This window comes from Balaenoptera borealis (genome assembly GCF_965194805.1).
Source record: "Balaenoptera borealis genome assembly, chromosome: 20".
Lineage (NCBI taxonomy): Eukaryota > Metazoa > Chordata > Mammalia > Artiodactyla > Balaenopteridae > Balaenoptera > Balaenoptera borealis.
Genome location: NC_138879.1, coordinates 11,176,518 through 11,195,712, shown reverse-complemented (window position 1 = coordinate 11,195,712; position 19,195 = coordinate 11,176,518). Strand labels below are relative to the sequence as shown.

Genomic DNA, 19,195 nt, shown 5'->3' with positions numbered 1-19,195 from the left:
TTGTGGACTAAAGGGTCAAGTGAGACAGAGGCAGATGGAGAATCTAGAAGATAAACAGGTTCAACAGTTTCTGAGGTACCGGCTGGGTCTCTAAAGATTTTCCTGTGAACGCGGATGCAATCATATCCCAATCTTACCGCCATGAGATCTGGGGAGAAGGCCAAATTCTTCAGGGGTTCCAAGACTTTGCTTTGTCCACAGAGAAGGATGGTTGCAACATGAACAGCCATTTCTATTACTGTCCTTTCAAGGCTGTTGTCCCCAGGACCCGTCCTCAGCAGGGGTAGTTCATTGTTCACAAGGGATATTGCAAAACGTCTGATATCAGGAGACAAGGTCTTTCTTTCCACAATGAATTTCTCCATAGCCTCACATTGCTGACAGGAAAGAAATTAAAATACAACAAAGCAGAATATCATGTGAATAGTGAGAGAAAACCAAAGGTTTGCTCTTATGTCACTCATACACTTTTTTTTTTTTTTTTAAAACATCTTGATTGAAGTATAATTGCCTTACAATGGTGTGTTAGCTTCTGCTTTATAACAAAGTGAATCAGTTATGCACATACAATATGTTCCCATATCTCTTCCCTCTTGCATCTCCCTCCCTCCCACCCTCCCCATCCCACCCCTCTAGGTGGTCACAAAGCACCAAGCTGATCTCCCTGTGCTATGTGGCTGCTTCCCACTAGCTATCTATTTTACATTTGGTAGTGTATATATGTCCATGACACTCTCTTACCCTGTCACATCTCACCCCACCCCCTCCCCATATCCTCAAGTCCATTCTCTAGTAGGTCTGTGTCTTTATTCCCGTCTTGCCACTAGGTTCTTCATGGCCTTTTTTTTTTTTTTTCCTTAGATTCCGTATATATGTGTTAGCATACTGTATTTCTTTTTCTCTTTCTGACTTACTTCACTCTGTATGACAGACTCTAACTCCATCCACCTCATTACAAATACCTCCATTTCATTTCTTTTTATGGCTGAGTAATATTCCACTGTATATATGTGCCACATCTTCTTTATCCATTCATCTGTTGATGGACATTTAGGTTGCTTCCATGTCCTGGCTATTGTAAATAAGGCTGCAATGAACATTTTGGTACATGACTCTTTTTGAACTATGGTTTTCTCAGGGTATATGCCCAGTAGTGGGATTGCTGGGTCGTATGGTAGTTCTATTTGACTCATACACTTTTGATAGCAAATACCTATCAAATATCAAGGTTAAGGGGAATTCCCTGGTGGTCCAGTGGTTAGAACTTCGTGCTTTCACTGCTGACGGTGCGGGTTCAATCCCTGATTGGGGAACTAAGATCCCCGCAAGACGTGTGGAGCAGCCAAAAATAAATAAATAAATAGATAGATAAAGTTATTTGCATTAAAATAACTTTGATTTTTTTTTTTTTTTTAAATCAAGGTTAGGATGGCTAAATGGTTGCCGTTTGAAGGGAAATTATCTGGAGAAGAGAATTCTCCTCTACAAACACAGAAACCACATACCCAAGCACTAGTCTTCATAATTTTGGAAAACATTATCTTATGTTCTTGACTGTGTTTTAACTGTTACTCTAAAAGCTTTGGATGAAACAGAAAGTAGTTGCTCCACATAAGAAGGCTGGAAACCCCAATCCTAGAATTTTAAAAATTTGGGATATAACTGGTGTTTGTGACTTTTACCTCTATAGTCCCTCCAAATTATGAGACTATGAACACAGCCCTGAACGCTGATACTTACCTGTGGCTTAGGATGGAGGTTTGCACTGTGGGATCTGTACAAGGTCGTGACCTCTCTAAAAAGTGCTAACATTAGGTGGGCGGCCTGCTGAGTTGTGGAGCTCCTGCAGGCCTGAAAAAGCAAGGACATCAAGTGAGACTTTTAAAAATCTAGCTCAGGGCCAGAATCCCATGTGATTCGTATATGAATATTGAATGAGATCAGCCCTTAAGCCTTGGAAAGGTTGAGGGAGCCTTTCCCAAGACCCTGGGCGCCTGGGACCCTGCACCTCAAGGACCATGTTCTGGAAAAACAACTGTTCATAAACATCCTAATATTAAACTCAATGCGTATTTATCAGATAGCTCACAATAGAAGTAACAGAGATCACCATCTGTTCTCTTTCTGACTACTTCACTGGTCCTAGAAACTTTTCCTGAGCAGAGATATTTATTTCCTCTTTTCCCAGCAAAATGCCAGGGTAAACAAGGACTCAAAAAGGAAACACGACCAGAACAATTTACAGATTAGATTCTAAAAGCCCTGTATCTACTAAAATAAACACATGCATACGCCTCTATGGGAATTATGAGGCTACACAGATATAGGTTTTGCTTCCTGTGCCATCACGTATCAGAGCAGAGGAATCTTGGAGGAAGTGACTTTTTAGCAGGGTCTCAAAGAAAGTAATGGACATAAATGAATCAGAAAGGAGCTGCCGGTGGCCTCGTGCAAACCCACCAGCCCAAATCAACCACTGCCGCTCCCCTGTTTGCTAGGCGAGCCCGTGAGGCCGTGAGCGCAAGACTTCTGATGCAGCATGTCACCCTGTGGGGCCTCTTTCGCTGCATCATTTGACATCAACAAGACAAGATTTAGGCTCTGAGGGGCCACTGTGTACACAGAGCAGTCCCCCAGTCCGACATACCTCCAGAGCAGTCTCAATGGCCAGGGGCTTGCACTCCAGAATGGCTTTGCCCACTGCGTCGCGGAGAGCCTTGTAGCTGTCTCCATGCACCAGATACTGATCCATCTGGCCTGTATGGTCCTTCTGCAACCCCAGGAACACAGGGGTTAATCATGGTGGGGACAGCGTGAGGAATGCTTAGGAAAGAACCTTCTTGATAGGTAAAGGAACCAGGCAATCGTTAGAGGTTTAAAGGCAGCTGAACCCGGTTTCCGGGTCCAGACCGAGGCATGACATCCCACTGCTGTTTGGGAAGCACCTCCTCCTCAACAGATGAAGAGCGGGGAGTGGGTGAAAATCTGGGGGAGGTGACCTTGTGGCTGCTTTCCTTCTGCACTCAGAGTAGAGCACCGAAGGACTTCAATACGTTAGCCCTAAGCTCCAGTTGGGAGCAAACAAAAAGCCAGGATTTTTAGTGCCGTTTTTGTAACACCAGGACAGTAAAAATTCATTCATTTCTGAGCACTAGGAAAGGACCACTGAGCAGCCCTGAAGCCAAAATGGCTGCAACTCTGTCATCCTTAGTCCTTTCCTATCTCGCCTGCCAAGGATAAAAAGGGCTTATTCTGAAAGCTGAAGGAATTTTTTTTTTTAATATTTATTTATTTATCTGGTTGTGCCAGGTCTTAGTTGCGGCATGCATGTAGGATCTAGTTCCCTGACTAGGGATCGAACCCGGGCCCCCTGCATTGGGAGCATGGAGTCCTCACCACTGCATCACCAGGGAAATCCCTGGCTGAATGACTTTTAATTTGCTAAAAGCCAAAGCCACAGAATCATTCTTTTGCTTTCCCTGTGTCAAATTCTATCAGAAGTGATGCCTACATATGCTGTGCAGGTAGGTGACAAACACATCACACATACACACGCGTGCACACACATATCCTTCCCCTAGGCAGGCGGTCTAAACGTGATCATGAGCTGGGTCAATCAACTGAAGCACAGAGACAGAGGAGAAGACCAGAACAGATGCACACATTTTCCGTGATGGATGTGGGAGAAGGTCGGGGAGGAATGCAGGAGCAGCAGCCCCGCTCCTGGGGTTGGGGGGCGGGCAGCGGAGCTGAGACAGCACAGGGACTGCCGGGACCACCCTTCTTACCTGCTGTGTAATGACTCCCCTGGGAAACACCCAGTGGGCCGGATGGCCCTGTCTCGAGAGGCTCTGCACAAACTCCATCCCCTGCTGGCTAGTGAGCTTCCTCACCAGGTATACTTGGTACCAGTCATTCTGGACCCGGGCACAGAAGTGTTCCACCTGCCGCAGGTAGCGACGCTTCTCCTCCGCCATCTCTGCAGAGCCAACAAGAAAGGCTGAGTGACGGCTGAGGGTACTTGTTAGTTAACTGTCTGGAACAGAGGCTAGTAAAAGCTCCGGGGCCTCCCCTTTAGGAATTCACAGTGAAAGAACTAATCTAGAAGAAAGGGGACACGGTACAGACCAGTATTACTCTGAGAACCAGCTTCCCACACTTCCTGAATTTCTAAATCGTGGGGGCTCCCGGCCTGTGGTCAGGAAAGTTTGGGAAGAAGACCTGCCTGAGCCGTCCTGAAGCTCAGAGAGGATCTCAGAAGCCTTGTCAAGACAGAGGCGGATGCGGGCCATCTCCTGCAGGTACTCCACCGAGGCCTTGCCAGCGGGCTCTCGGCTGCATCTCACCGGGCGGTACGTCTTAAGGAACTGGCCTTCCTCTCTTAGGTATTTCAATTCATCACTTATGAAGAAAGTATTATTCCTCTCATGTATTGAATCCTAGGGAACATAGAACCAGAAAGAAAGGATATCATTCTTTTCTATTTGCGAGTCCCCCACCTTCGCAATTTCTACAGTGTGGTTGTGGATAATGCAGGAAGGATAAAGAACAGTGCTGTGGGTTTGAGTGTACATTTTTTGAGTCACGGAAAACTAATACCCCTTTTTATTTTAGTGGCAAGAAGGAGGGGAAAAAGAAAAGCTATGATGAAAAAATTTTTTATCTAATATTATTTTTTCATACGCATTGTAAGATTTTTGGGAGTAAGAAAAATATGAAGAGAATAAAAATTAAAAGTATTCACAATCTCACCACCTGTAGACAACTTTGGTGGCATATTCTTCTGTGCTTTTTTTTCCCCTCATGCACATGCACATAAATGCCAATATATACAACTGCTGAGGGCAGAAGCAATGGTTTTGAAACTTTTTTTCCCCTGCATGGAGCAGAGCATCTGTTAATGTTACCACCTAATTTATACTCTGTAAATTTTCAGAAAAACACTATTCCATCACATAAACCACATGGTTTGGAGAGTTTGAAAAAGAAATGCAGGGAGGTGATAATCAGCTTACCTCCAGGCAGTTGCTAAAGAGCACATACAATTCAGCTTTATCTTCAGCCAGGAATGGTTTCTTTTCTAACTGGGACAAATAAGCCTGAATATAATCCTTCACTTCACGGAAGCTATGGAAGGAGAAATATTATACCTGGTTAGTTCAGGTCTGGAAACTCATTTTGCCAAAAAAAAAAAAAAAAGGTATGTATGTATGTATCTATCTGCCTGTTATCCATCCCCCCCTTCCTGTATAATTATATATATATACATACATACATGTGTATGTATAGTTTGTAACACGATTTTATGACGACTATTCTAGCACTAACTTGGAGGAATATAAAATTCCCTACTTTAGACTAGCTGTTCTCAAACTTTTTGGCTCCAGGAATCCTTTACAGACTTAAAAATTATTGAGAACCCCAGAGAGCTTTTGTTTCTGTGGATTACATCTATGGATATTTACAGTATTAGAAATTAAAACTGAAAAAATGTGAAATTATTTATCAATTCATTAAAAATAACCATACTAAACTCATTACATATTAACATAAATAATATTTTTAAAAAGCTTTTCCAAAACAAAAATTCATTAGTAAGAAGAGGGGTACTGTTTTTCATTCCTGCAAATCTCTTTAACACCTGGCTTAACAGAAGTTCGCTAGATTCTCAAATCTGCTTCTGCTTCTAATTGGTTGCACTATATTGAGTTATATGAGGAAAATCTGGTCTCACACATTATGTAGCTGGAAAAGGGAGAAATATTTTAGTAGCATTTTCAGGTAACTGTGAATATTCTCCTTTGACACTACACCAAAACTTGATAAATGATAATTTCTAAAGGTTAGTTGCAATGTGCGATCTGAAACCCTATCAATACACTATTCATAGTCAACTACATTAAAATCAAATGGTCTGCAGTGCACTCCAAATGGATTTCTTTTTGATCAATGCAAAATTCTCTGACATCAAGCATCAGTCACTTCAAAAATACCGGCTCACTGAGCTGTGCAGACCTGGCAAATGTTGACACATTTTTATTTTATGATATATTTTAAAAAACCTCACATTTATTATCATCAAAAGGTCTGTACGTATTAGAAAGTTGATAGGCTCCCGGTGGAGGATACAAGTTTTCCAAATTTTTATTTTAATTTTTTTTAAATGTATTTATTTTTTTGGCCACACTGCATGGCTTGCAGGATCTTAGTTCCCCAACCAGGGATTGAACCCAGGCCCTTGGCAATGAAAGCATGGAGACCTAACCACTGGGCCACCAGGGAATTCCCTCCAAAATTTTAATATTTGCTTAAAAGCTTGAATTTTATCATTAGCAACAAAACCATCAGTTGTCTTCCTTGATGTGACAGGCTCACATCACTTGGTTTCAAGAAAACACCTGCCAAATGCCCAAGTCTGAATAAGTGTTGTTTGTCAGTCATTCTTTCAAGTACAAGTGGTATTCCACAGAAAAAGCAGCCAAGTTAGCATGTAACTCAAAAACCGCATGAGTGGTTTTCCTTGAGATAACCCTGTACCTTGGTGTGCAGCCGGAGTGCTTTGTGTGTATCTCTCATTTCAACAGAATATTAAAAAGTCATATCCTCAAAGGTGGAGATTTAATAAAATTAAGAATTTTTATAGCTTTGTCAAGGACATTAAGTGAAATTGGCATTTTAAAAAACTATATGTGCTTGGTGGTGACGGAAACAATGGCCACTACCAGGGTTTTCTCATGCTAAGATGCTAGCAGATTCACCCTTCATTACTTTAGTAACATTAAATATCAACAAATATCAACACGTTGAAAAAGCCAGATAATATCTTAGTGTTATTTGCAGTCTCGTCAATGTTGTCCCACGCACGGGTCTGCCTAAGGAATGGATGCCTACATTTCCACAAAGTATGTCTAAGTCTGGTCTGAGTGATTTTTTTTTCTTCTTGGCTGCGTTGGGTCTTCATTGCTACGCACGGGCTTTCTCCAGTTGCGGTGAGCGGGCTTCTCATTGCGGCGGCTTCTCTTGTTGTGGAGCATGGGCTCTAGGCGCGCGGGCTCAGTAGTTGTGGCTCACAGGCTCTAGAGTGCAGGCTCAGTAGTTACTGCACACAGGCTTAGTTGCTCCGTGGCATGTGGGATCTTCCCGGACCAGGGCTCGAACCCATGCCCCCTGCACTGGCAGGCGGATTCTTAACCACTGCGCCACCAGGGAAGCCCTGGACTGATTCTTTTTTTTTTTAATTAATTAATTAATTAATTTATTTATTTATTTTCGGCTGTGTTGGATCTTCGTTTCTGTGCGAGGGCTTTCTCTAGTTGTGGCGAGCGGGGACCACTCTTCATCGCAGTGCGCGGGCCTCTCACTATCGTGGCCTCTCTTGTTGCGGAGCACAGGCTCCAGACGCGCAGGCTCAGTAGTTGTGGCTCACGGGCCTAGTCGCTCTGCGGCATGTGGGATCTTCCCAGACCAGGGCTCGAACCCGTGTCCCCTGCATTAGCAGGCAGATTCTCAACCACTGCTCCAGCAGGGAAGCCCAGAAAATGTATTTTAAGAGTAATTTATTTGAAAATCCTCCAGGAATCCTGTTTGAAAAAACTATTTCAGAAATAATGGGGGGAAAAAATAGAAGCAAAATAAAATGTCCGTGGACAAGGCTGCAGCAGATCCATGCTTAAATGTAAATCTAATCTCTATCCTGAGTCACCTGTCAGACATTTAAGTTAGAAACAGTTGTTTCTATTGGAACTTTTCTTCCAGCATCTTGATTTTGCCATCACCTCAAGGTGTACTCTATCAAGTCAGAACACAGGCTGAGGATACTGAGTATCTTCCAAGAGAGCCTTCTGAATACAGATCAGCTTTCTTTCTTTCTCTCTCTCTGTTTCTTTCTTTCATTTTTGGCTGCGTTGGGTCTTTGTTGCTGTGCACGGCCTTTCTCTAGTTGTGGCGAGCAGGGGCTACACTTTGTTGCGGTGTGCAGGCTTCTCATTGCAGTGGCTTCTTTTGTTGCGGAGCATGGGCTCTAGGCACACGGGCTTCAATAGTTGTGGCACACGGGCTCAGTGGTTGTGGCTCGTGGGCTCTAGAGCACAGGCTCAAGTAGTTGTGGTGCACGGGCTTAGCTGCTCTGCAGCATGTGGGATCTTCCCGGATCAGGGCTTGAACCCGTGTCCCCTGCACTGGCAGGTGGATTCTTAACCACTGCGCCACCAGGGAAGCCCCCTACAGATCAGCTTTCTAAGAATTTTCTAAAATAGCATAATTTGACAAGACCATTGAGCTGAAGCACCATATGGGCTTCTCTGTCCATTTATAGAATCAGAGAAACTTAAGAGCTGAAGCAAAACTTAGACAACATCAAGGGCAAGGAGGGTGAGGGGAGATTCTAACTTATCATCCAAAAAAACACAAAACTTTGTAGCTGTGGAACTGAGGTGAGAACTGCAGATTCCTGACTCCCGACTTCCCACACATGTCACAACACCTTGCACCCTTCCCCCAAATCTGTCTTCTTCTTCCTAACCACGTGCTTGTAGGCATACTGAACTCATAGCCAGTATGTGAATATGTCAAGGACACAACCCATACAGATAAAGGAACAAGGGGGTCTCTTGCTGAAAAAGCTTCCCCAAATCATGAACTAGCTACAGGTTCTGCAAAGAATGCTTGGCAGCAAAGAAAAAGCCACGAGGAGAATAAAAAGAAGTCAAGGCGTGCTAGAGGCAAATCCAAGTTCGTGGTGCTCACCTGTACTTCAAAAGCAGTTTCAGTACCACTGAGCGGATGACAGGGGTCTTATCCACAACGTCATCAAAAGGAGAAAGAGATTTTGTGTGTTCACGGCGTCCTTAAACCAGAAGGAGAAAGGTAGATCATCGTTCACATCAGACATAAAGAGTGAGATGAAGAACTGAATTTTTAAGTCTATAGGAAGAAAGCCACTCACTTTGGGAAGCCTCTCGAAAGAGCTCCTTCTCTACAAAGAGTAAAGACAGCAGAACATCGACCACATCCTTCTGAGGTGGAGAATTGTCTTTGAAGCACATGGTGGAAACTAGGTCCACAAAGAAACTATTGCACATCTGCCGGAAGCGAGCATGTTTCTCGATGACCTCCCTTGGGAATCATTGAAAACCACAGTCAAAAGGCTTGTAGAATGTGTTCCAGAATCCCTCCCTACAGAGTGCTTTGGGATTTGGACAGCAATTTTTTTTTAATTAAAAGATGCAAGTATCTCCTTACATTGATTAGAACCAGTCTCCAAAACTGCAGACAGTACATACACTTGGCTCTTTTGAGAAACACTTTGATCATTTGGACCATCTAGCAATAGCCTTCATATCCCAAGAGTTTCTCAAAGATCCCATCCACTGGGTTTGCCTTGGGCTCCACTTTCAGGAGGCATCAGAATGGAGGGAAATGGGAAGGAAAACCAACCACTTAGGCTAATTTTAACTACTGCCTTGAAAGGCACTTAGCCAGATAAGAGCTAGCTTTATCCTCAGGACATAGAACATGGAATAGGTTTACGTATCAAGAGGATACAAATTTACATATCAAGAGGATAAACCAGTTGCATCTAAATTCTTTGAGTATCTTGTGATGGCTTTATTTAGTTTACGACCTTCTGGTTTATTTCCTCTAATTTTTCTATCTCCCTAATCTGTACACATGTATGTCTTGAGGAGAGGATAATTTTCAGACACTAGGTGTTCATAAAGGTACATAAGTAGTTAGTTGTCTTTCTTAGAACACTTCTCTGTCAGGCTTTCTAAGATTAATAATTATATTTCTGAACACTGTATTTGCAAAAAAGGAAGAAAAAAGAGGAAGCTTTCTCAAGAGAAAGGGTGTTTTACCGGTGCTCCTGGGAAACAGAAGGAGAGAAGCTGTCTGGCAAGTCAGCTAAACAATAGGGGCATCCCATCTGCCCTTGGGTGATGTGAACCTTGACGCAGCGCTGGCAGAATACATGGTCACAGGGCAGGCAGACAGGATCCTGTGCATCTCCCAGGCAGATGGGGCACGGCTTCACCCCAAACCTAGAAGCCAAGAAGGGTGACCAATTCTGAAGCAGAGAAGCTGGCCATGAGAAGCAAAAAATACAAAAGGTTCTGAATTCTCTCCTTTGCAGATCTCAAACCCAAGATCTTACCTGGTGAGGCTCTTGCTGACCTGGTCCTTACATTTACAAAGAGTGGTCATCACTGCGACGAAAGGCCTGTGAGTCTTGATGTCAGAGTCCTCTTGCAGGCACTGAAGGAGAAAGGCAGCGGGAGGAGGAGGGAAGCTAATTAGCAGTGAGGAAGGGCAGGAGTCAGCCAGGCAACAAAGGCAACAAAACACATCCCCTCTGCTGTTGGCGAAGCTGGGCAGTTAGGGCTCTGGTGTCTGCAGTGCAAGGCCTTTTTTATTTATTTAGCAGTTTCTTTAACTTTGAATGCCCTTTGTGACTATGCTGCTTTGGGGAGAAGGTCGATATTCTCGGCTTCTGATTTTTCCCCTCTTCCTCTTTTTCTTTTAAGGTCTATTCCCCTCCTCCCGTTATGAGATATTTCAAACTATAAAGGATAATATAATGACCATCTGCGTATCCACCAAACTTTAAGTAATCATAGCATTTTTTTGAATATGTGCTTTATCAGTTTCTAAAGAAACAAAACGTTACAGGTGCAGCTTCAACTCCAAGTGTATCCTTTTCTGATCATATTTCCATCCCCCACCCCTCACCCAGCCCCAGAGAATCACATTCCTAAATTCCCACTTCCACTAGATTTGGATGCATGCATAAAAATCTTGTTGCTTTGAATGTTGTAAACTTTCTGTCAGGGACATCACACTGTACCTAAGCTTCTGCAACTTGCTTTTTTTGTTGATACAAGTAGGTTCAGATCATTCATGTTAACTGCTGTATGGTACCTGTTGATGAATATACTGGTCACCTGTTTTCCCATTAATGGACATTTAGAATGTTCCCAATTTCCTGCAATTACAAACATTTCTGCACCCAGCATTCTTCCATGTGTCTGAGTACAAATGGGAAAATTCTCTAGGATATATATTTAGAAGTGGAAACACTGTTTCTTAGGAAATGCACATCTTTAATGATATAAGATAGTGAGTTTAATGGCTGTGCTTAGGGAATTTTCTGGTTAGGTATGATGCTTGCTATAGATGTTTTTCTATTAGGTATACCCCTTGGGCATTATCTGCTGAAGGAGAGTTCCTATATATTCCTAGTTTGGCAAGAGTATCTTTGTACCAAATTATAAATTTTATCAAATGCTTTTTCTGTACCTTTGGAAATAATCGTTTGGAGTTTTTCTTTTAATTTGTTACGTAACTGATGATGCTTATCGATTTTATGATTTTGAGCTATCCTTGAATTCGCAGGATTAATCTTACTTGGCAATGATATTAGTTTTTAATATCCTGCTAAATTTGATCTGTTAATCAAAAGATTGAAAAAAGGCCAAAGGACTTGAATAGACATTTTCCAAAGAAGATATACAAATAGGCAATAAGCACATGAAAAAATGCTCAACATCACTAGTCATTAGGGAAATACAAATCAAAAACCACAATGAGATATCACTTCATACCCATTAGGAGGGCTATTATTTAAAAAAATGGAAAATAACAAGTGTTGGCAGGGATGTGGAGAAATTGGAGCCCTGGGGCATTGCTGGTGGGGAAGTAAAATGGTGTGGCAACTGTGGAAAACAGTATGGTGATTCCTCAAAATGTCACACATAGAATTACCATATGATTCAGCAATTCCACTCTTAAGTACACACCCCCAAAAATTAAAAGTAGTGACTCAAACAGATACGTGTACACCCAGGTTCAGAGCAGCATTATTTACGATCACCAAAAGGTGGAAACAACCCAAATGTCCATTAACAGATGGATGGATAAACAGAATGTGCTCTATCCATACAGTGGAATCTTATTCAGCTTTAAAAAGGAAGGAAATTCTGACACCTGTTACAATGGGGATAAACCCTGAGAACATGATGCTTAGTGAAATAAGCCAGTCACAAAAGGACATTTCAAAGGCTGTACAGCAAAGCTGTTGGCAGTGCTTGTGTGAGGTTCCCAGTGGGCAGACAGTGTCTTCCCTGAGTGGCCACTGATGCTGAAACGACAGTCACTTTTTCTACAGGGTACTATCCTGTGTGTCACCAACTTTATAAAGGGTGTAGAGGGGCAGAGACATGGGCTTCCTGTCTCCTTGGTCCCACCGACAGCACTGTGTTTGGAAGTCCACAGGCCCAGCGGCATTCTCCTACACCCTTCCTGACCGTGGCAGTGGGAAGCAGCTCCCTCCGCAGGCCAGGCTGTTGATCTGGTCTGGGGCCACTGGAGGCCTGGCTGGAGCCCACCCTTCAGTCCCCCCAAAGGTTTCCCAAGTGTACTTGCTGCATGAATAGTTCCTTTTCCTGCAAGGAACCCTAAATGACACACCCTGACTTAACACTCAGGAGAGGGTAAATATTAAAATATTAAACACCAAAATTTTAATGGCCTATGTGATGAAATCACTTTCCTTCACACTTCCAGATAAAACTCTCAGAGCAGAAAGGGGATATACCACCAAGATGATAAAAGTCAGGTCATGTTTCAATTGTTCTTTGTCTAACAAAGAGGCAGACCAGTGCCTGACAGGCCAAGCCTTCGCGCTCACCTTGTTCAGCAAGAAGACATACTCCGTCACCAGCTTGCACAGCTCGGGAATATAGCTCTCGGTCCCCAGGAGCACATGCTCCACAAAGAGCGCAATGGAGAAAATGCGATTCCAGTGGGTTCTGTCGAGAGAGAGGGTCCCTCACTCAGCTCTGACAAAAGCGCCTGAGACGAATGAAGAGGGGCAGGGAGGCAGTTCCAAGGCACAGGAGTTGAAAGATAAGAAAAGGACCGGGCGTGAAGGTGGGTGAAAGAATTAGGTAGGAGCCCTTTGTGATGTGCTCCCTGGCCTCCACACACTTCGTCTCTTTCCACCCCTCCCCTTAGACTCTCAGCTGGGACATCTCAAGTTCTACGCCTCTGCCTGTGTCCGGTGAGTCCCACCTCATCCTTAAAGGCCAGCACAGGACTTGTCCCCTGGGAAGTCTAGCCTGTGTGTTCCCTCTCTGCTGCCCTGCTGGGGTCCTTTGCAGCTGTTTCTTCTCCCTCAGGATCATCATAATCTGCTCGCCTTTTTATCACCCCCATCACTCCACGCACTCCCTGAATGCACAGCTCTCTAAGATCATCATGATGCCTGGCGTTTAGTAAGGGTTCAAGAGACGTTAAAGAATGAATGAGGACAGGCCCACTTCCTGCGGCAGGAGCATCTGCTCTCTCTCTGATGTGCCCGGGACTCCTGGGTCTCACCTGACGTCCCTGAGGACGGCTCTGGCCACCATCCCGCTGCCCTGCAGGTACCCATCTGAGCAGAGGAGCTCCAGCGGCATGCAAAGATTCTTCACCGTCTGTAACCAAGCTTGGGGACTGGGCTTCAGGAGGTTTTCTGTCAGCATTTCAGTACAGGCCACTGCTGCGAACACATCCAGACTCTGGGGAGCAGAGAACAGGCCCGTGACTGAGCAGCCTATCCCCCGACCCCCACTGGGCTGCTCTAACCATTAAGTCGGAGGCCCTGGCTGTTAGCCCAGTGTGTTCTTGTGTTCCAGGCTTGTAGCTTCACCTTTCATTGTCTTGGGATCTAGGAAGCATGAGTTAGATGCATTCTAACTGAGAAGCCACACTGACATGTGTGCCCCATGAAGACGTTTCCCATTTGGAACGTGGTCCATAAGCTTTCCCTTCCCAGGGTGGCGGTGGGAGCAACCGTCCACTCGCTTGAGGAGGCCAAGCCTGGCTGCAGGCACGTGATGTCCCTAAGAGGGGCCATACCATCTCATGTCCGGCCCAGCTGTGGTTCCGGGTGCCTTTTGTAAGGCTCTGTAGAATTGGGGGGTAGATGGTCAAGATCCTGGAGAAGTTCTGTAGCCGGCTCCTGAAATGCTGGTAGGCAAGGTGCACGGACGGTAAGGAGATCTCTTCCGCTGGCCTTCCTGCCTTCAGCTGATTGATGCAGGACCCCAGAGCCATCTGCAGAACCTGGGATGAGAAACAAGCTTTTACTATATACTTGTAAATTATTTTTTTAAAAAAGATACATTTTCCTTGTGGGAAACCAGAACTATTCAAAAATGACAAAAAAGAAAATAAAAAACGATGTACACTATTAGTATCCCTCGTTTACTTTTTGGTGTCGTCCCTTCTAGACGTTTTTGGATCCATACCTCTTCTCCCTGTGGTTCCCAAATTAGGGTCACAGAGTATTCCTGATTTTTTTCCACTTTACATTATAAGCATTTCTCTATCACAAGCATGCTCGAAGACATCGTTTTTAATGGCTGCGCAATAACAAGTCAAATGGCTGTACAAATATTTGTCCAACCCTTATTTTAAGATAATTACACTGTTTCTAATTTTCTGTTTTTAGAAATAAAACTGCAAAGAACATTCCCGTGAATAAAATATTTGTCCACGTCTCCGACAATGTTCTCAGGACAGAATCTCCAGTTCAGATTTTGTGAAGTTCTCCATTCATCCCGACAGATGGTTTTCCAGAAGCACCACGCCGTTCACACTGCCATTGGCAATGGAGGAACTCCTGGCTGTTTTAAAAACCAGTTTTGCCACAAGGACAAGTAAAGATCATATGTAAAAGTTGTTCATGCCTTGTTGATTTACTAGTGAGGCTGAGCACTTTTTCCAGTGTTTTCTGGATATCTGTATAATTATTCTGTTAATAGTTAATTTATAACTTTCACTCATTTTTAAAAATTAGATTTTCTTATTGTAGCCTAAGAATACTTTATTAACCCTTAATCATGTTGGTTGTAAGTATGTTTTCCTCAAATCTGTCAGTTTCCTTTTTTAGGTACTGAAGTTTGAAATCTTCAATATTTCCATTGAAATTTTGGTTATTATTATTATTACCTTGCTGTGATCAGTTAAATATTTACCTAAGTTTCTTCAAGAAAAACTAAACATTTAAAAAGAAGGTGTCACAGGAAATCGGAGGTCTTCTTCCTGTTAATAAAAGCTCCATGTTTTAGGGGCGCTGGGCAGTGGGCTAAGCATCCAGCCCCGAGGGTTCTGAGGCTGTGAGTGGCATTTTCTCATACCACTGTCCTCTTGGACCACATTCTGTTCCACGAACACTACAGCTCCAGTAGTTGAGGAAAAGTTCCCATGTTGGCATCTTGTCCACGTTATACCAGCCTCACCCTGCCCCCTAGTCAGTACTTACGTTTAACTGTTCCCAAGTGGACACTCTCATGGTCAAGAGAAGGAAGTCCTTCAGGTAGCACTGAAGAAGTTCTTGCCGCTGGTCTACAGTGAGCTGAGCAAGAAACCTGCCCAGTGGGGTCTGCTGAAAGAGCTCCACTAACTTCTCTGCCAGTCCTGCCGGGGGTGGATGAGGGGGGAGATGGAGAACGGCTTGGGGTGAGGATGTTGACCATGACTCCTCTTACCCACTGAATGCAGGGACATGGACATGGTTCTAAAAAGCCTGCCTTTTTAATCATCATTTTTTATCATCATTTCTGGACACTTTAGATATCTTCCCAGTGGAATAACAGAAACAAAGTCAGAAGGAATGTTCCATTCCGGTCATAAAAGCCTAGCTAGCCCCAAAGAGAACACAATCTGGGATAGACCAAGTTTATTTCTACCAAGTCATAATGTGCTTTGGGAACCCCGGACCCAAGCGAACCAGGAATGAGTGGGTTGCCCTCCAGGGGCTGGGGTCATACGCTGCTCAAACCAAAAAGATCTGCCTTCTAGTGGATAGGGTGCTGGCCCCCAAGTCACATGCTATTAAAGGAAAGTAAGGTCTGTTAGGATATGGTATGAGAAAGAGAAATACTCTCTCTTCAGGAGAGAGACTGCTTCAGGTTTGTTCAGAAAGAGTGGCAGAATGCTTACCTAGAAAAATAAGTTCATCTTCAAGTATTTTGACCAGCATTTTTTTTAAGAAATCTTTCCTTTTTTTAAAAAAATTGAAATATAGTTGATATATCATATTATGTTAGTTTCAGTGATTTGACATCTGCCTACCTTATGAAATGATTACCACAAGTCTAGTAACCATCTTTGTCCTGTATTTTTAAAAAGCAATACTATACATAAACTTTGAAAAGATTACTTCATGCATGAAAGATGACTTTCCCAAAAGTGCTGTGTGACCACTGGTTTTCCTGGAATGTCTGTGGCCAGACTACTTGGCACCTGACAACAAAGCAAGGTGCCCTGTGACTCAGGAGGACACTGATGGCTCAGTTTGGGCAAAGGTATTACTCTACTCTGGTCACTGGCAGTTGCTGAGAAGGGCCCAGCTGGGGACATCTTGAGTCCTGGTGCCCTAGTTGCCCAGGGAACTCAGAATGTGGGTGACCACCTATGACAGGGTAGCAGGGTCTCCTCCTGCCAGAACACGTCCCCTCCCACCATCGCTGGGCTCACCTTCATCTCCCGTGATGTACTGAGTGTGGACCCACAGCTCCTCCAGATAGTCCTTGATTCTCCAGCTAAATGGGACACTGTTGGAAGTGTCCTCCGAGAGGTTCATGTAGTTCTGCACCATGATGTAGGACATCTCCCCTTTAGACCTGCAATAGGCCAAACAAGGACCAAGAATGTGGTTAGTGAGATGGCGCTCAAGACACAAGACGAGATCCACTCCTGATGCCAATTCCTCTCCATCCTTAAGAACTGGGAGGCTTAGTGGGCTACAAAGACAGTCCCCTGGTCTACTGAACAGCTCAGCTTTATGTTATAAAGGAACTCAAGGATGATCTTATGTCATCTCTTGGTTTTACAGACAAAACAAAAACAAACCACGGCTGGAAGGGGTCAAGTAGGTTGCTTGAAGTGTTGGGCAGAACCAGTCTGGTGATGTCTGAACCCACCCTTACCCTATACCTACGCAAAGAGAATCGAAGCCCCCTGAAATCCAAACAGGAAGGTTTTGGCAGGCCAGCTGAGCTTGAGTTACACAAGATCGGGTCTAGGGATAGGCTTTGTGGTTGCCGCCACTGGCAGGAGGAGCAGGAAAATCAACACAAACGCTCTCCTACGTGCAGCTTCGCCAGTGCAGACGAGGTGGAAGCTGGCCATTTTAACTGCAAAGGGTGCTCTGAGAACGGGGAAATGAGGAAAGCCGAGAATGAAAAACCTATTTCTCAGAACTCGCGTCAACTCTTTTGTTACTGTAATGCCATGACCCTTCAGGCTACAAAAAGAGCCAACTTAAATGTGATTCTAAAACCCATAACTATATTTCATCAAACACCTGGGAGAGCCTATTAAGTTTGTTGCTATGTTATGGGTTTTTTTCCCTTCCCACGAACAGAAAGTCTTCTATTCACCTTGTATCATTTGCCACAAGAGGAATGTTCAGAAGCTTAACGTCACTGAAAATAAACATCCAAAGATCTCTTGCCCAGGACGGAGAATGTGGGTTGGCCAGCAGCTCAAGGTTGCCATCTCTGTCCAAGAAAGATATCATGCTCGCCAGGAGGGGAGTCACAGCACCCTGGACCCGCTTCCAGATGGTCTGCCTATGTGTGGGAGAGAAGCAGGCCCGCTCAGGTTTGAGGGACCACAGATCACACTGTGATGCCTGCATCCTTTTCACATTTTGTGCCTTCTTGGCAGTAACAAAACATCTGCTCTACTATTCCTACACTATAGCTGTGTTTTTCATGTTTTTTACATCATTTTTAAGTACTAGAAGAGAGACTTACAAATCGAAATAAGATTAGAGGCAGAACTGGAAAGGTCCTTAATTCTACCTCTAATAAACTGGAATTACTTCGTTGAAAAGGCCAAGTAGTATTTGTTTTATTTTGTTATATAGCTGTTTTCCAGAACAAGTCATCCAGACTCTATAAATAAAGAAAAGAATGACCAAATTCATTTGAAAAAAATATTATTTTAAGAAAAAAAAAAATCAGTTGGGAATAGAACATGATAAAGAGACCAAAGTAAATTCATTCTAGGTACGTTAAACAAGAAAGCATATCTATATCTAGAACTTAGTTTTCATTGTTGATGGTTTTGTACATTAGATCTGAATATTTATATATATGTATATACACATATATATATAAACTTGACTGCTTATATTAACTCATTACACTTACAATTATATTTAATAATAAAATATATTTTATATATTTTATTTAATAAAAATAAAATATATTTTATTTAATAAAAATAAACTTAAGTCATTTAAAAATTCTTATGGTAAGGCCAAAGAAATCTACTACTAGGTAATTAATACTGGGGAGAAAAATGCATGTTCCATTTTGAAAAGAAAAAGAAATACTTTTTAAGAATATTGAACCAGAAATGTGCAGAAAACTGTGAGAGTGAAAAAGGTAAAAGCTGGCTGCAGGGGGGAATGGGGGAAGCTGTACCTGGTCACGTGTGCAGACTTTGGGTGCTAGAAAAACCCTAGTACAGTCATCCCTCCATACCCATAAGGGGTTGGTTCCAGGACCCTGACAGATACAAAATCTGAGGATGCTCAAGTCCCTTAAATAAAATGGTGTAGCATTTGCATATAAGCTATGCACATCCTCCTTTACACTTTAAGTCATCCTTAGATTACTTATAACACCTAATACAAAGTCAACACTATGTAAACCGTTGTAAATACAAGGTAAATGCTATGCAGGTAGTTGCCAGCATGTGGCAAATTCAAGTTTCGCTTTTTGGAACTTTCTGGATTTTTTTTTTCCGAACATTTTTGCCCTGCAGTTGGTTGACTCTGTGGATTTGGAACCTGAGGATATGGAGGGCTGACTGTGTAAAGACTATCCCAATTTGGATTAGTTAATGCCAACAGGGCAAATGACTGAAATCCAAAACACACAGACGGGGAGCAGTTAGCCTCCAAAGCCTTGTGAGAATGGGCCAGCAGGCCCCAGAGCTCCACCTGGACTCTGATGCTGGTCGGATCCCATGGTGGCCCCTGAGTGCAAGGAGGCCAGTCCTGACGCACAGCAAACAGCACAGCACTGACAAGTGGGGCCGCCCTTGCCACTCTGAACACCCTTTGAACACCAGCAAATGTTGGAAGTTCAGTAAGTGAAGGGGTGGTGTCAAGGGTACACTGAAAATACATATTTTA

General features: G+C 43.4%; 1 protein-coding gene across 5 annotated transcripts in view; it reads right to left on the bottom strand.

The window, feature by feature from the left end:
- The window catches only part of RNF213 (ring finger protein 213), a 115,473-nt gene that overhangs the window by 18,204 nt on the left and 78,074 nt on the right, over positions 1 to 19,195 (bottom strand). For all 5 annotated transcript variants that reach the window (XM_082372787.1, XM_082372786.1, XM_082372789.1 and 2 more), the window contains 16 exons: positions 17,427 to 17,618; positions 16,522 to 16,667; positions 15,305 to 15,459; positions 13,897 to 14,103; positions 13,375 to 13,556; positions 12,686 to 12,806; positions 10,154 to 10,254; positions 9,858 to 10,040; positions 8,945 to 9,114; positions 8,746 to 8,845; positions 5,016 to 5,127; positions 4,226 to 4,439; positions 3,789 to 3,979; positions 2,648 to 2,770; positions 1,741 to 1,851; positions 138 to 377 (listed from right to left, as the gene is read on the bottom strand). In XM_082372787.1, coding sequence (XP_082228913.1) covers positions 138 to 377; positions 1,741 to 1,851; positions 2,648 to 2,770; positions 3,789 to 3,979; positions 4,226 to 4,439; positions 5,016 to 5,127; positions 8,746 to 8,845; positions 8,945 to 9,114; positions 9,858 to 10,040; positions 10,154 to 10,254; positions 12,686 to 12,806; positions 13,375 to 13,556; positions 13,897 to 14,103; positions 15,305 to 15,459; positions 16,522 to 16,667; positions 17,427 to 17,618 — 2,548 coding nt within the window. The remainder of the gene's footprint in view (positions 1 to 137; positions 378 to 1,740; positions 1,852 to 2,647; positions 2,771 to 3,788; positions 3,980 to 4,225; positions 4,440 to 5,015; positions 5,128 to 8,745; positions 8,846 to 8,944; positions 9,115 to 9,857; positions 10,041 to 10,153; positions 10,255 to 12,685; positions 12,807 to 13,374; positions 13,557 to 13,896; positions 14,104 to 15,304; positions 15,460 to 16,521; positions 16,668 to 17,426; positions 17,619 to 19,195) is intronic.